Source organism: Kogia breviceps, chromosome 2 (genome assembly GCF_026419965.1).
Source record: "Kogia breviceps isolate mKogBre1 chromosome 2, mKogBre1 haplotype 1, whole genome shotgun sequence".
NCBI lineage: Eukaryota > Metazoa > Chordata > Mammalia > Artiodactyla > Physeteridae > Kogia > Kogia breviceps.
Window position 1 is genome coordinate 29,264,732 of NC_081311.1, and position 17,856 is coordinate 29,282,587.

Below are 17,856 nucleotides of genomic sequence, written 5' to 3' on the forward strand. Positions count from 1 at the left end.
GTGCTTCTTCCTTGTCCAGAAGTCACACTCTGGCTTCTCATTTGGCTTTCACTTTCCATTTCTGGCATTTGTTTCTGCAACATCTTACCCATCTGATATCTCAAAGCAGAGCACGAGGGCTTTTCTGTAACCTTACCTGCAACCTCACACCTGGTCTCAAGAGGGGTGCCTCTTTAGGCAGGTGGGCCTCAGGTAAGATAATTATATGTGTGCACCACCCACACTGCACCTCAAGTGAAACCATGTCAGAACACTGAGATGCCAGGGCAAGGGAAAGAGCCACGTTCCAGGAAAAGCATTTTTATTTTATTTAAAAGTTATTTACAGTTTATTGAGCCTTCAAAAATGCTTTATTTTAAAATCCTCTTTTTTTTTTTTTTTAATCTGAAGAAAATCTTGGGTTGGGGTGGGGAATAGGGAGGGGAGTGGTGACAGGCTCCTTAGGGATTTTGCAAAGGGATGGATTAATGCAGCAGCAGTGGCGTAAGGGGTAATGAAAGGAAGACTAGACAGGCAGGCCCCCTCGGGCCAGTGGCCAGCTGGGCAAGACGACTGCATGATGGCAGTCCTTGTTTGAAACTCACCGTTTACTGGTTCAGGTCGGAGCACCCAGCACCAAGGGCTGACACTTTGCCTATTTCTACCAGGCAAGAGTAGGTGTTGGGGGTGGGTGGTAGCTGTGAGTTATCTACAAGAAGTCATGCATTGCTGAGCCTCAGGCAGAGCCAGGCAAGGGATGTGAAGTCAATAATACATTGCTGAAAAAGGCATCTCCAGCTGGAAAGTCTACTTCCACATGCTGTGGCCCTCCTGTTGGCAACACCTGCTCTAGTTTGGTGGGGGAGGGGGACCAAATTATGTCGGGTGTAGGCTGTACAGTACCACAGTGTGTGTCAAGGGTTTCTGACAACTTCCACGTGGTGGGTGCCAGCTTTCCCTATCAATTTGACGGACACTTGAGAAGACCATTTACAACTAAAAATCTGTCTCAAACTACCCAGTATTCACTTCACTCTGCACTGCAGAAACTCTGAGCTGAAAGTTCCACTAGTTAGAATAGTGGGTTTTAACACTGTGTGGATCTGAGACCTTTGAAAATCGTATGAAAGGTTTAGCCCTCTGGAAAACACACATAAGAACGCAGACACTAAATTCTGACAGAGTTAGGGGTTTCATAGACCCTCTGAAGTCCAACAATGGACCCCCCCCGGAGCAATGGACCCCAAGTTAAGGACCCCCTGAGTTAAAGGTTCCTCTGGGTAGTATTTTCTTTTGAGATGCAAATAACCCAGAGGAATTATCAGCCTCCCCGCTCCCCATGTGATTATTGATTGAATGTGTCAGGGGAGGTGAGAGTAATGGTTTTGGAGGAAGGGAAGGGAAGCCTGAATGGTATACCCCAGAGAAAAGTTAGGCAATGGTTTGGAGATGAGCAGGTAGCACTGTATCACTGGATCCCTGATCTAGGGGTGGGATATACATCAGAAAGGGGGGCAGGTGTCCCAAAGACAACCTTCACTTACTTCCACATTTTCCCTAAGGCTGGCTGTGTGGTTCCGGATCAGAACGAGTTTGTTCTTCAAGTAGGTCTGTGCAGTCATCCTGCCATCTGGTGGTGATGCTTGGAATTGCACCTGCCCCAACATCAGGTGAAAAACCAGAGATCTAATATCAGTACGTTCTTAGAATAAAGTACACTCAGCTGACTTGCTGGAGTGGAGTAATGGGTGGGGGTGGGGGGAATGGATGAAAAAAGAAGAGTGATTCTTCAGTGTTCCAGTGTAATATACACTGAAGTCCCATGAGAGCTTGCATCCTTCTTGGCCGACCTGGGCACTCTTTGGTTCGTCACGGCTAAAAACTTTCCACATATATATATATTTTGAACTTAAAACCTGAAGTTCCATCTCTGGCTCCCAAATGGGGTTCTCTGCTCCCTGCTTCTCCTCTTCCAGAGCAGATTTATTGTTGGATTGATGAGTACTGATCAGGAGCCAAAACAGATGTGTCCCTGGGAAGTACAGTGACTTGAGGTTCCATCTCACATTCTTTCCATTCCAGCTGAGACACACCTCCCAGGCTGCTGGAACCCTTATCTAACAGGAAACTGGTCACTGACAGTTTTCTGTCCTGTAACTTCACATGCCAACGTGACTGTCCCGCTGCTCTAATGTTCTGGAGGAATTCTTGGTGCGTCTCCTGAACTGATCTTCCTATCTGCTGCTTCAGCCTCCTTTGTGCCCGTCTGCCAGTGGCACCTTTTGACCTAAGCTAAGTATGAAATATAGTGCCAGGGGACACCAAAGAACAAAAGGGCATCAGGGATCCTCGAGTGGCACTGTCAGCCTGGGGTCATTTCTTCTCCAGTCCCAGACTGTGCTGTGGATAAGACCATTTCTAGCATGTTCCACTGAGGCATCTCCTTCCGTTATGGCTACCGCAAGGCTCTGAGTCAAACTGGAGGAATGAGGGAAAATCTGCCAAACTGACAGCTAGGGGTGAAGAGGTGGTAAGGAAAGCGGAACGCTCTGTCACCTGTGGGAGGCCTTGGGGAGAAGCAGATGATGGGAGGATGGGTTCTCCCCAAAGCTCTGGAGTCTCACGCACCCAGTGAACGCTGACTGCCCTGTCATGTGATGAGAGGGGTTAAGTTGGAGTTCTCCTCAGAGGTTCTCTCTCCATCTGCTGACCTCTTCCTTTTTCGACCACCTGAAAAACACAGCTTGTAAGGATCAATCTTCAAGACTGGGAGGACATTGATACTCTCTCGGTGGTCTAAGCTTTCTTCAAAATAGAAGCAGGAATGGAGACAAAGCCCTTGATAGTTTGTCAGAAGTAACCTGCATTGTCTCCTGGTGCTGACATCAGCATATTTACATCTTGAAGGATTAGGCTGCACCTTCCACCTGAGATGACATCTCCAAACAGCCACACACCCAGGCTAGTGCCAATGGAATGGAGATTTCCTGGAGGGGACTGAGCGAAGCCCACATGCCTCCGGATCACACCTCCCCATCCCCAGCTCAAATGACTGCCGGACACCCTCGGAGAGAGGACTGGTCTCACGGACTTGGATGTCCCTGAGCCAGGGGTGGTGGGTGTAGCTGGGAGCCCCCCTGCCCCCCACCCAGGGACCTACATTCTCTAGATCAGAGGCAACCTCCCTTCTGCACTGGGGTATGTGGGGGTAATTATATAACTGCCCTCAAGGATGGAAGGGCACTCTGTTCCCAGCTCCATTGTTTTTAGGAAGGAGTATTTTTCACCTTGTTGCTTTCCTTTTTATTGAGTGTCCCAAACACAAATTCTTTCCTTAAAGGACCAGATTGTAAATATTTTAGGTTTTGTGGGCCATTTGGTCCCTGTTGCAACTACTCAACTCTGCCATTGTGGCCATCAGTAACAAGGGGGTTCTATGATCCAGTAAGTATTTTTTACAGGAATGGGCAGGGGAGGGAGGTCAGGATTTGATCTGTGGCCATGGTTTGCAGACTCCTGTCCTAGACGACCACCACTGAGTGGGACAGTTCCCCAAAGTATCAAAGGTGTAGTACCGCCTGAGCCCTATGACGGGTTTCCACAACTGTACCTCATTAGGGTTCCCAACAGGAGTCAATGGTTCCTCCTCCAGGAATAAGATCCCAACATGTTTTTTGTACTAACCAGCTGGTGGGCCGTTTTCATCTGGGTGCAGAGCTAGCTACTCACTCAAGGTTCTCAGCAACTTCTGGCCCATGGATTCCTCAAAGCTGCTGCTGCAGCGGCTGGTCTCTGTGTCCACGCTGATATGACAACATTCACTATCTGATGCTGAGAGAAAGGAAAGAAGAAAGAACACAAGTCTTTCCACCTACACACCCAGGGATCCAGGTAGGGTGTTTTGGCTGATGTTCCTCAGCAAGTGAAAGTTCAAAACCAGATTACTAGCTAGTCTCTGGGGCCCAAAGGAAGGGATGAGCCTTGTCAGTAAGAGTGATGGCTGACCTCAGTTTCCTAATCCGTAAATTAGGCCTAATAATAACTATTGATACCTAACATTTAGGGAGCATGGTACCAAGTACTATGATGTGCCCTCCTGTAAACATTATCTCATTTATGCTCAAAGCTACTTCATGAGCTAGCCACTCTGACTTATATCTACTAATATAAGGAAACATATCTATTAAGATAAGGAAACCTAGTCTTAGGTTAAAGTAACTTGCCTAAAGTTGCAGAGCTCCTAAGTGGAGTTAAGATAAGGAAACCTAGTCTTAGGTTAAAATAACTTGCCTAAAGTTGCAGAGCTCCTAAGTGGAGAAGCCAGGATCTGAATCCAGGTGGAAACCTAGCTAACAGTGTCCTACACACTGTTTTCCTAGGAGAATGGATTAAGATGGGTCTGACGCATGGTAAGTGCACAGTAAGCCTTAGTTTCCCTTCCCTGGTGGAATAAGGAGGTGGGAAGTTTTACATGGGGACAGGGGTCCCAGACTTCCCTCCCATGGCTCACCCTGGGCCATCCCAGCACCTGGTGGCCTTGACACCCACCCCCACTTGTTCCTGCAGGGCCCAGTTTCCCTCCCTGACCTGCTCTCATGGGAACAGCTGCAGGAGACAGTGAGAGTTGCTGTGTGCTCTGCCCCTCGAAGTCTGTCATCTCCTCCTGGGTGAAGGCCATGTCCTCCATCCTCAGGTACACGACCTCACCGGGGCTTCTCAGCCCATCTGAACGGCTGCCTGGGGAGGACAGTGAGTGCATCACCTCCCTGCTTTGTAGAAGACCTGGGGCCCCATGAGGACAAGATAGCAGCTCTGGGCAGGACTGAGGAGGAAGGCAGGGCTGTCCTTACCCCACGGTAGCCTGGTCCATCATCCTCCCAACTGACTTACATGGCAGGCTGTTCCTGTTGCTCAGGAGGGTGACGGCAGGGTCATCCTTGGGGGCCTGGGGTGTGCCCCGGGTCATAGGGGCCTTGGTGGAGTCTCCGTCAGTGAAGGCCTCCACGTCGGGGGACTGAGGTGAGCTGTCCATGCGGCAGGCGGTGAGCGCATTCTGGTACTGCTGTCGTGTGATCTGGAAGGAAGGGGCGCAAGCTCAGGAGGAGCTGGGCAGAGCCCTCCCTGGATGTAGTCTGCCTCCCTGAGCTCAGAAGCAGCCCCGCTAAGGTGCTTGGGAACCCCTGGCCTTGGTGGCCCGGGATCTATGATCTGGGGGCCTTACCCAAGTTGTACCAGCCCAGCAGTTAAGGGACAATGAGGGGACCCCTTTGCTTGTTTGCCACCAGAGTTCCCTCTGTTCATTTTTATCGGCTCTGGACTCTTGCACCTGGCGGAGCCAAGCCTTCTCCCGAGACCCAGGAGAGGATGGAGGGCATCTTCAGTTAGCAGGGTGGTTGCCCACTGAGAGGTTTAAAACACAGGCTTATACTGTTGCCAAGGTCCCTCTTCCTAAAGGGCAGTCAGTGGGGACTCAGCAAGAGCAAGACCCCCAGCTGTGTCAAGGGCTGAAATAAGAAACCTCCAAACGAAGAACATAAACTCTGGCAAAACCACCGATTAAGCCAATTACTATTATTTTTTTCTGATGGCTTCCATAGTCATATAGGAATCCATCTGATAAATCCTTCATGAAATTAGTGCCAGGAATAAGCTCCTTTCTCTAGATGAATTATATACTTTCTTATATTAGATGAGAACTCAAATACCCACTTGGTTTCCCCTTTTTCCTTTTATGACCAGGAAGCTCACAAATAAATTTACTTGCAGTAACAAACTCATTCCTGATAGCGTTTTCACAAAACTCGTTTGCAATTTCTTTTCAATTTTTTATTTAAAACATCGTTGGGTTATTTCTTTATTTTTGGAAATCCTATATATTACTGAAAGTTCTGCAAATATCCTAAAGAGATGGAACTGATGATTAGATTTTCAGATGCTGGTGAAAGCTCTAGTGCTAATGTTACCCAGGAGAGCTTGCTTTTGCAGACAGATGCTGGGATATGAGGATGGAACCTTCCAGCCATACTGTGCATTATGGCTCACAGAGCACTTAGGAATGTGTTATCTCCTTTGGTCACAATGACTGCATGGGGTAGGCATGAGAGGTCTTGTGATACCCATTTTACAAATAAGAAAATGAGGTCCAGAAAGATGGGGGACTTGCCTAAGGTTTGACAGTTAGCAAGCCTTCAGAGTCCCAGCCATGTGATGTGTGTTCTGCCTGGGAAAGCGCTATTCATTCTTTGGGGCCAGGGAGATGGAAGATGAAGTGGGAATGTGGAACTCCAAGTTCTCAGAGGGGAAACTCCAGGGTCTGATAATGGCGCCCCTTGCAATCTGGGCATTTCACTTTAAAGGGCCTTTACTCTTGCTCTCCAGGGGAAATCATCTGAGCTCAGCTCTATACACTGCAAACACACCTGGCTGCATTAGGCTGCCTTTCACACCCCCACGGAGGCTGCCTTTCACAAAACTTTAGGGGAGGTCCCCCCAAAACTGCTGTGTTTTTGGGGGGTCCATAGGCATCAGATGACTGAAGAGAAGCTGGCACATGGTCTGAGCCAAGGTTATCATCAAAACTCAATTTTTTAATGTGCCCATGAGTTTCTAAAGGTGAAGCTTTCTTTGGAGTCTTGCAGGTTCTCCTGGCTTGAACAGGAAAATTTCCTAAATGACACTTCATAAGCCCAGCAAAGCACTTGATATTATTGTTTGGGTTCTTTTAACTAGTTAGTTTAGATTTGGCTTCCAGTTTAGTTAAAGAAGACCCTTTGCCTAGAAAATATGGTGTGAAACACACCGTCTATTCAAGACAAAGGCACTGTCCATTGGTTACCTGCTCTAGGCATCTCACAGCCTTGCTTTCACACTGCTTCCTCTTTTTAAGCTAAAAAAAATATCACAAATACCATGTCAATGTGTCACCTTGAAAGAAATTTGAGAAGCGACCTCTCTGGAAATGTATTCAGGGAATCTCCCCAGCTGCACTTCTAGATTCAAGCATCACTTTTTGTCAGTTCCCTCCCCTTGTTCACCTATGAAGCTCACAAATACGTACTACAGTACTGTCCAAGAGAAAAATAATGTGAGTCACATAGGTAAATTAAAATTCTCTAGTTGTCACATTTTTAAAAGGTAAAAACAAACATGTGAAATTAATTTTAATAATACATATTTCATTTGACCCAATGTATCCAAAATAACTTCACTTCAACATGTCACCAATATAAAATACTTGATAAGGAATCTTACATTCATCTTTGTACCAAGTCTTTGGAATTCAATATGTATTGGGTTGGCCAAAAAGTTTGTTTGGTTTTAAGTGAGACTAAAAGACACATTTTTCATTTTCACGAAGAACTTTATTGAACAACGTATTCACTAAACGAATGAACTTTTTGGCCAAACCATTATTTGACATTTTACCAAACATCAATTTGGATGAGCCACATTTCATGCGCTCAACAGTCACATGTGGCAACTGGCTACTGTATCAGACAGTGATGGTCCAGCAGATCAACTAAACGGCTCTGCCCAGTTTTGATAATACAGCCTTGCATGGCCATAGTGTCCCACTGCTTGCCAGTCAGAACCACTGGTCCAGCTCAGCTCCTCTTTCACATTCCTTGAATGCGCCACGTTCACTTGCCTTCCATACCCCTATTTATCAGTGTTCCCCGCTCCTCGCTCTTGGCATTGCCTTCACTCTCCTCTTATTCTTTCCCAGTTCTTAAAGGTCCAGTATATTCTCCAGACAAATGAGTGCTTAAAATAAAGTGCCATACGATTTTGTAATCAATCAGATACCACCCTGCATTGGTTACTGTCATTTGACTTATGTTTCTTCTCCCCAACTGTATTTCTTGAGTATTGGTCATGGTGCCTAGAACCAGCCTTAATGCTCAACCAATACTTACTGATTGGCATTGAGGGAATCTAACCACTGTTCAAAAGACAATATGTTCTTATTCTTTTTTCATTGCTGTAGCTACAACCATTTCTTAACAATAGCTTGAGTTAAAGTTGCCTTATACTCTGGCCAGTTAAGAACTCAAGCATCCTCTAAATTACGTAGGAAATGGAGACCTGTTTATCTTGAAGCTAATAGGAGTTAAGGGTACCCTCTGGGACATTTTGACTTAGCAGTCAGTGTGTCCAGAAGTTAACCTTTCAGCCAGCGTGATGCTTCCAATCATTTTATGATGTTCTGTTTACATTTTGAACTTTCAGGTGGTTTATTCATCCCTCAAAACACGATTCTGCAATTTAGAGATTCTGCCACCAGACGGTGATGGGGCATCTTGGCCACAGTTACACAATTCAGTCTATACGACATCTGCCAAATATTCTTAATTTAAAAATGATACTTATAGAATACATTTAAAAAATTCATAAGGATTCTTTGGTACCTTCATAACTTATTAACTACTATTAATCATGGCTTTAATACCTTTCCCAGATACTCACTGGATACACCTTTCTTTCTAATTTTATCTTGAACTCAAATTACTACTGGACTTAATGAACAGTTCTAGAACTTAGTCTGTTGGACAGGAAAAGCCCTTGCAGACAGTCACAGGGGCTTTGGCCAGTGAAATCACCCCTTGAGCTTCCTCAAAAACTCTCTTCATGTTAAAAAAAGGCGGGTTTGAGGAGGTGAGTAAAAGAGCAGCCTGAACATGGCTCTAAAAGTCCATTCAGTCAGGAGGAAAACAATCTCAGCGTCAGTTTACTGTATCATCTTATTGATAACTTACATTAAAAAACAAAAGAGAAAATCAAACCCTTGTGTTAAACAAGAGCTTGAACTCACAACGTCCCCTTCTGTAGAACAACCCATTGCAACTGAAGTTTTTAAGAGACTGGAGCCAACAAGTTGAAAGAGGTTTCTGAATTATGCTTTAACTGTTTCTGTCCTCCCCTCAACTTCTACTTTTGACATGTAGTCTTCTCAATTTCAAAATATTTAGGTAGAAAAACAGACCATGTGCTGTGATGCTTGGCTGCCCTAGTCACAGCAAGGTCCTCTGGCCTGAGAAAAAGGACGACACGTGCACCTGAGAATTGACCTCAGATTTGGAGTTCTCAACACCTCACTGGCTCACGTCAGGGAAGAGACTTCCCTTTTATGCTCCTTGTTATGTGTAGAATGTTCCCTTTCCTTATGTTTTAGGGGTGGATATATGAGATCAACTGTAAGTTTTAGGAAAATCCTTACAATCTTAGTGTTAGGTATTTATCCTAACACATTCCTCTTTGAGGAGTTGCCAGATCCATCTCCTGAAAGTGCTCTCCAATCTATGCACTCCCAGAGATGTTTCAAAAAACTCTGGGCTCATCACAGTTGCTCATTAAACACCACTCCTCAAAATCTAATTCACTTTTCTCCCCAAAGCCTCATATAGATTTTCTCAACTTAAGATATAAATGGCGTTATGGACTGAATGTTTGTGTCCCCTCCAAAATTCATATGCTGAAACCCTAACCCCCAAGGTGATGGCATTAGGAGGTGGGGGTAATTAGGTCATGAGGAGGGGGAGACTTCATGAATGGGATTAGTGTCCTTATAAGAAGAGAGCCTTCTTCCTCTCTCTCTCCTCCCTGCCATATGAGGATACAAAGAGAAGACAGCCATTTCCAAACCAAGAAGTGGGCTCTCACTAGACCAGACAGCACCTGGATCTGCCAGCACCTTGAACTTGGAGATCCAGTCTCCAGAACTGTGAGAAATAAATGTTTGTGGTTTAAGCCACCCGGTTGATGGTAATTGTTATAGCAGCCCAAATGGACTAAGACAAATGGAAAGACCTGAGAAACAAGCTTAACAAAAATTCCCAATGCACTTAAAACAGAATCCAGACACCATACTCTGGCCTAAAGATGCCAGGCAACACTGCTGCCAGCACTCCATTCCCAACTCACATCGCCTCGTCTTTGCGCATAATGCGCCCGAACAAAGATCCTCCTTGGACCACCAAGCTCTTTCCTGCTTCTGTTGTTTCTATCTTGAACATTCTCTCCACACCCGCTTCCAGGTCTCAACAAAAGAGACCTGCTCTCTCAGGCTGCTCTGACAACCATTTCTAAAGCAGCCTCCTTGCCAACTCTGCCCAATCACTGTTTATCCCATGATCCAGTTTATTTCCTTCATAGCCTTCATCACTCGCCTAAATTACCTAGGTTATTTATGTAGTTACTTGTCTATCATCTTTCTCCCCCTAGGAGCATGGAAGCTCTAGAAAGGTAGGAGCTTGCTGTCTTGTCCACCATGGTATCTCGCTGATGCCTATACAGTGCCAAGCACGAGCAGGTAGTCAGTAAATATCTGTTGAACCACGGACTCATATAGCGACATTCAGTTTCTTTTCCCTCAAACCATGTGCCCAGTACTACAAACCACTAAGAGTTAGTATAGCAGAATTTCACTTCTCCCATTTTTTCCTACCTCCACTTCTGAGCAAGGCGTGCAATGAGAGGGCTTCAGGGCTGGAAGCAAGAGGGAGGAGAATCGTGGGCTGCGGTTTTCTGAGGTTCATTCTCACTGTCACGATAGACTAGTAAGTGTCCACAGTCATACACACCGTGCGTGTTGTTGGGTTAGTGCCCAAAGCACTTCTCCCGGGCTCTGTCAGCTCTGATTTCCCTAAACTCTCCCCAAAGCCCAAGGACTCGAAGGCTTCGACTCTGGAGACAGAGAGACTCAATCTGAAGTTTGGCTCTGCCATGTCCCAGCCACGTGACCTTATACTCCTCAAACTCCCACGTCGTCTATAAAGTGGGGATGACACGTACCTACCTGTTAAGGTGGTTGTAGGACTCAGTGGGAAATTCGTTCAAGGATTTAAAGTGCATGGCACACAGCACCCCACCAACAGTCATTGTCCCAGCCCCCCCCCCCCATGAGTGACCCCTTTTCTCCACGGTTACTTTTCTCAATGCTCTTGGGTTTTAGTTCAGGGTGTTTGCAGAGTTCTGGAACATCGAAAGCCAGCCAGCACACACCACCCTCAAATCAGTGTTCTGAACAGAAGGAAAGGACCTTCTCCCACCTTTGTGATTTCCATACACCTCTCACCCGGCCTGCAACTGGGATGACTGTTACCAAGTGAGTGCGTTGGGTGTTTAGTCAGACTTGGGTAAATGGGTTCCCTTCTGATCTCAGGCCAAGTGTGTGATGGTTTGTGGAATGCTAGCAAACAAAACAAACAAAATAAAACCTATCAAAGCAAGAGAAAGGAGGGAATCTTAGAATGTTTCTGTCTACCAATCTCAATGAGGGGTATGAAGAAACAACTCTACTCCTTAATTACAAGGCAATAAGCACTGCTGCCTCTCTCTACTGCACTTGCAAAGCGGCTCTCTTCAAATAGCTCAGTGACAGCAAGGGGTTATAATAATATTTTCAATGACAAAATATTTTCGGCTAACATACAGGCTGAATTGTGTTTTAGACTTTAAATAGAATTGTGTTTTAGACTTTAAATATTAATACGTAAAATCTTATCCACATGTAAAATCATAGCATGGTTTCTTCTGTACCCTTGGTTTATTAATCACCTGCAAATTTACCTTGAATAAATAAAATCAACCTGGTGCCAATGGCGGGGCATCCAAAGGAAACAGTTCTGCCGGCAGCTTGTCTCGGGCAAGCTAATTCCCTATTGCTTCGTGCCTCAGTTTCTCCCCAATGAAAAATGGGGATCAGGAGATCTTAATGAACCATCATGGTTCAAACGAACAAAGGAACAATAACGGGGACAAATAATGAAGAGGATAAAGCTAACCAAAACCAGGGCCTTTAGAAAGCCAGGGAGCAATTGCCACGCAGCATTATTTTGGAACAGTGGGAACAGCATGCTGCTGGCTGGGAGTGAGGGGACAGCCCTCCCTGGGGAGCTACCTTCACAAACTGCACGTCGCTGAGGATGTGGACTGAGTAGTCGGGTGTGTAGAGGTTGTTGCTGCTACTGCACAGCTGGGTGTTGCTTCCCCCAAAGTCGCTGCGCTCACGGCTCGGAGACTCGGAGCGGTTCAACCCGCTGCAGCGGGAAGGGGACCGGTTTACTGCAGAGGGTGAGAGAGAGGAGAGGGAGAAAAGGCAAGGAGGGAGGGGTGGGGAGGAAGGAGAGGGGAACAGAAAGAGGGAGAGAGAGAGAAAGGGGTGTCGTTTACCGAGGTCTCGCAGTACGTTTAGGTGATGGCAACACCGAGTGTCGGACTGGGCCCTCTCCCCTCCCATCAGAGCCCAGGAAAGTGCCTGGCTGCTCCATTCACGGGGAGCAAATACCTAAGGCCTCGTGGCTCCACTCAGCTCAGGCTCCTCCTGCTCCACACGACCTCTAGCAGAGAGAAGGTGCGTGGGCCGCTGCCTTTCTCGGTTCTGGGGTACGTGCAGGAGATGAGGACCCTTCTGTGAGTGTGGGTTGCTACCCCAGACCATGAGACCCTCTATTGGGGTGAGTTCTTTTATATAAACTCCATTCACAAACCTTCTTTTAGGAAGGCTGAGGCCTTAGGTTTGCCCTGAAAACCACCTGTCGCAGCACAGGTAAGCAGCCCTCAGCGTGGTGAGGCATTTCAGAGGGGATGACGCAGGTGCCAACACTGGCAGGGCCGGGGACAAGTGGAGGCCCGTAAACCATGTGGATAGCTATTTAAATCACATCAATAAACTGTTAAAATATGTTCTAGCCTTGTCTTTGACAAATATAACTTCTTAAAAACCTAGCAGGCCAGATGAGGCTCCTTGAGAGTTTTGTGCTGGAAAATGGGCTGTAGGGGGAGAACCAGCTCTGCCCTAGGGCTTCCTGGCCCGGTCTCCCAGAGCTGTTTGGGTGGGGAGTTCAGGACTCCCATACCTGAAACGTGGTCTAGAAGGAAGAACACAGCTCTGGGTGGTACATCCCTTTGGCTCTGTGAACTGCTTACCCCACAGAGAGGCGTGGAGCTGAGGATGGCCAAAGTGAGGCTCCCTAAAGGGTGGGTCTAGGGCGGGGCTCTTTCTAGGCTCAAAGGCCGGAGGCTGGAATAACCCCCCAAGCCTTCTGTCAAAGGCCTCTTAAGTGTTCAGAGCCAGCTTCTTTTTCCATTTTCAAGAACCACTTCTTGGGAAAGTTCAATTAAGACCACATCACTTGGGCTTCCCTGGTGGCGCAGTGGTTGAAAATCCGCCTGCCGATGCAGGAGACACGGGTTCGTGCCCTGGTCCGGGAAGATCCCACATGCCGCGGAGCAACTAAGCCCGTGAGCCATGGCCGCTAGGCCTGCGCGTCCGGAGCCTGTGCTCCGCAACGGGAGAGGCCACAACAGTGAGAGGCCCGCATACCGAAAAAAAAAAAAAAAAAAAAAAGACCACATCACTTGGTTTCAAAATGGACTGTGTGAACTACCCTCCCAGGATCAACAGAAGAGAAGAGAGGTTCTTAAGGTGACCCTAGCCATTATATCCACCACAGAATAACCCTGAATGAGAGACCGCAAAGCCCCTCCCACCCCTCTGCTTCCCAACTGACGCCACTCTTCATTTCTTCCCAAAAAAGAGAAATGGGAGGCTGTCAGCCTCTCCTAACACAGATTCAGTTCAGGGGCTCCAATGAAGAGTCTGATTCCTCAGAGACTCTGCTCCTTGGTTCTTTCAGGGAAGAACCTTGGGAATTTAATTCTGTCTCTTACGATAATGCTGCCATCCATCAAAATGATTAGCATCTATTTGGAGTGACTTCTGGAGGTCTGTCGATCTGTTTAGCTGCCAGGCTGTTATTGTTGTCTGGCAAACCATGTAGCAGTGGAAAGAGCAAAATGACAATAGGTTGAATCATTTTCTCATTAGAGCCAGAATAATCGCTGCCTTGATCGGATTATAGAACTAAGGGTCCCACATCCAGTCCTCCCCTTCTCAGTAAGTGTCATTCACATACATGCTGTTACTTAAACCAGAAACCTGGGAGTCTCCCGTGACTCCTGCCAATCTGTCAGCCCCGCATCAAGTCTCCACTTCCCCGACATAATAAACTCATCTGCCCCAACCTCTGTCTCCACTCAAGTCCCAGTTTACCGTCACCCTCGCCTGGACCACAGTCTGGTCTCCCCAGTTATAATCTCATAATCTGTTCTCACCTCAGCTGTCAAAAGCACATTTTAAAAACACAAATCAGCTTCCTGTTGAATCGCAATAAAATCCATACTCCTTGCTGTGACCCCTAAACCCCCTAAGACTTGAGCCCTGCTTTCCTGTCTGATCTCATCTTGGGGCTCCCTCTCCTCGCCTGCTTGCTCTGCTCTAGCTTACTGGCCACCCTGCGGATCCTCAACCATGTAAGCATACCCACCTCAGTAGATGCCATTTCCCCTGCTCCCCCTCCCCCCACTTTAGCACCATTCCCGTCCCTGCTCTCACTTCTCAGTCATTAGGTCTCAGCTGAAACACTGCCTTCTCTGAAGACCTGGTCTGGCCACCCTAAGAAGATTACCCGTATTTTCCTCTATCACTGTCCCCTGTTCATTTCTGTAAAGCACTTTTCACAAATTTTAATTAATTACATGTTTGCATTTATTTGTAATGCCTACTCAGTTCAATGATAAATTCTATGAGGGCAAAGACCTTGTCTTTTCTGGTCATTGTTGTACATCTGGTACCTAGCACAGTGCCTGGCCCAGAGCAGGCACTCAATAAAAAAGTACAGAATGAACAAATCAGCACCTAAGAATCCCTGAAGGAGTTTTTAATTTAGAATCTAAATTTTGTTTGAAAAAGGTTTCAGGGTTCTCAATCACCCTGGAATCAGAAGGCTTTCCCCCTGCAACCTAAGTCATTTTAGGGAAGCTGACTTCTTGAAGTGAGGGGTGGGGAGAAGAACACTTCAGAAATGCACTGGAGCGTTAAATAGTGTGCAGTGAGAATCCAAGGGCACCAAGAAGCCTCAGGCCTTGGCCCCATAACTTGAGGAAGAGGCCGCAGGGAGCATCAAGACGTTCTGTCTGTCTGTTTAATAAGAGCATGTGAAACGGGGGGGGGGGGTCTTGGAGTCAGGTCTCCTACTTATCCGCTGGGTGACACCAGAGTGACCAGGGACTGAGAGGGACAGTGATGGTGCCATGGAGAACAGACGGAAGCACCACGGTGACTGTAAACAGCAGTAACATTGGGCAGAAAAATGCCCATTTCACGTCTGGTCTCGATCCCTTGAAAACAAACAGATGAGGTCTGGCTTGCCTAGGCCCACTGTGGCTGTTCTGAGGTGGTGACTGGCTAAGTAAGTCGGTGGTGTTTCCTCAGGGCTGTTTGTTGTGGAAAAGGGGGGCAGGCAGTCGTGCAGGAGTGCAGCTTCTTTGGTGTGAGCAGAGTCTGGAAATCACACCTTGATCTGGTGGGTTTTATCCCCAACTCAGTTTGGAACGGAGAGAGACAGTGTGAGCAGGCGTTTGTGGTTTCAGTTACCCTGAGGAGTGACCATTGCTCCTTGATAACCCTCCACCTTGCCTGGTGGGACATGTGCTTCACATACCCCACATCTGCTGTTCTACAGCCTCATCCCTTATATGTCATAATTCAAGATAGGGTCAGGGAGGCTGATAGGGAACCCCAACCCTATGGTATCTACTAAACAACTTCTGCCTGAATCAATTCTACTCCCTGTTGGAAACAGAGGAAACAGCTTCATCCCTGATCTCCCTGAAGCTCTCATCTTCACTGGCACCCAGTACAAGCATGTCACCCTGCTGTCACTCACAAGGACCCATGTGTCAAACACAAGCGACATCACTGTTGTGCTGGGAGGAAAGACAGTGTCTTTTTCTTTTTTCTTTTTTTTTTTAAAGTAAACACAATGCTTTTGAAGCTTTATTCATAAAATCCCAAAGGATTCCCAACACCAGCAGAAGATACAACTGTCTTACAAAGGTCGGGTATATAAAAGCAATTTTTAAATGACAAAGGAATCCTCATTTCATGACAGAGAAAGTCCCAGCTCATCTGAGTGTTGTGCAAGATCAACGTTTTTGTGTCCCAGAGCCTTACATTCCTCAACAGGTAGGATGCTGATGACTTGGCATTTTGGTAATTGTGCATATACACTCAAAAGGTTCCTGAGCAAGGGAAATGGAAATGCTCTTAATAAAAAAAAAGAGAAGAAATCAGTAACAGACGAGTGTCCCGGCAGCATGGCAAACTAGTTCAAGTTGTATAATTCCCCCTGGCATTTCCTAAGAGCACAGAGGCACAGCTATGGGGAGTGAAGAGAGAAGGAGAATCCGAAGCACAGTGCAAAGAGGTCTAAGAGGCGACAGATCAGCGTGAAACTGACCACAGGACCCCTCAACAGGGCCCAGGCCAAGCTTCCGACGTATCCCTTGCCCACTCTTGCTCTTACATCACACCCGCAAGCTGGCCCTGGAGAGACTGGCAGGAGGGCAACCCTGGGGGAGGGCAGGGTTTCCTGCTCTAGACCCCCAAGTGCTGTGGAGAAGTGTGGCAGACCTCATTCCTGCAGACTCCACGTGGTCAGTCTGCAAGAGATATCTGTTCTGGATGGCAAGTTGGAGTTACTGAGGTTGGGTGGAGAAGACACTGGGGTAAAATTGGGTCGGGGTGGGAGGAGGGGAGGAAGAGGATTTTAAACTGCAATTAGGACTGGATGGAATCTCCCCTCATTCTGCACTGATAGGCAGGGGCCCTGAAAACCTATGCACAGCTCTGCTTTACTCATGACACCTATGTCTGGAGAGCTTTCGCAACTCTATCACAGGAGCAGGACCCATGATACAGAAGAACATCTGACTCCCCTTTTCAGGCTGGGGATTTGAGAGGAGGTAGGGCTCAGCAGCTGCTCACTTACATCTTTCAAAGCATCAGTGAGGGATGGGGAGGAACAGCTCTGGTCACTGTCACTGTGCCACGGGGCATCTGTGTTCTCTAAACTGGATGGGGGAATTTAATTACATAGGCTTATAGGATTACAAACTAGGATTATTAAAATTCATCATTCTGGGGTAATAGTCAACATCAGACAACCAAATGCCAAAAGCTCTCTGTCAAAGCTACAATGTGAACTCTGCAAATCAGCCCAAGTTAGGAGTCCAGATGAACTCACTCACGTTACATGGAGCTTTAATGGTTCCCAAATGCTTACTATGCAAGAGCCGACCCAAAGGAATATTTCCACTTACCACATTTCACATAGTAAAAAGATTATTTTTAGGTACTCCCTTTATATTCTGGGAAAAAACTAACCTCACTGATCTCAAAGTACATTACAGATGGACAACTGGGCATTGAAAAAGGACCCTTGCTTGCGACCTCTCTCCTGCCTTTGTCATGGGGAACTTGGAATCGTCTCCACTGTTGGGAGAAGAAAAAAGGGGTGAATCTGGGGAGATCAGCAGTGGGGCCGTGTACTCTCAGCAGTTTCGTTTTTAAATGAAAGCACCTGCAAATCTGGCTAATTACACCACACTCGAGGTAATCCACACACCACTCTGTTCTCCTTATTTCAAATAAGGCTCAGATAGAAGGAAACTGCCTATCGGTCATGGTGGCAATATTTTGTGTAGGGACCACCGGCCTCAACCCAGAGGGAGCACCTTAGTTCATTAGCACAGCTGTTTTCAAAATGCAAACAAGTCATAGCCCTCTAGAGGGCACAACACATCCACGTTCAGAGGGCAGCAAGGTCCCCGCTTAGAACAGGACCTAAGAGACTTGGATGTCAGTCCTCATCCCTCTATCTTCTTACTACACCTTTGACAGTGACCCAACAGCTTAATTTCTCAGAGCTGTTTCCTTACCTATCGTTGCCCAGCAATAATTCCTAACTTCCAGGGTTTATCTAAGATGGGGGTAAGACATAATATATGTAAATGAATGTATCTGGAGCATAAATC

At 46.8% G+C, this 17,856-nt stretch overlaps 1 protein-coding gene across 5 annotated transcripts in view; it reads right to left on the minus strand.

Annotated features, from left to right (window-relative positions):
- Window positions 1-284: 284 nt before the first annotated feature.
- The window catches only part of CNNM1 (cyclin and CBS domain divalent metal cation transport mediator 1), a 55,735-nt gene continuing 38,163 nt past the window's right edge, over window positions 285-17,856 (minus strand). For 2 of the 5 annotated variants that reach the window (XM_059054695.2, XM_059054694.2), the window contains 5 exons: window positions 11,879-12,042; window positions 4,870-5,053; window positions 4,567-4,716; window positions 3,709-3,810; window positions 285-2,709 (listed from right to left, as the gene is read on the minus strand). In XM_059054695.2, the coding sequence (XP_058910678.1) occupies window positions 2,630-2,709; window positions 3,709-3,810; window positions 4,567-4,716; window positions 4,870-5,053; window positions 11,879-12,042 (680 nt within the window). In that variant the 3' untranslated portion in view covers window positions 285-2,629. Of the gene's footprint in view, window positions 2,710-3,708; window positions 3,811-4,354; window positions 4,717-4,869; window positions 5,054-11,878; window positions 12,043-17,856 lie in introns of those variants that run through there. The other 3 variants (XM_067024887.1, XM_067024886.1, XM_067024885.1) reach the window with 2 other exon arrangements.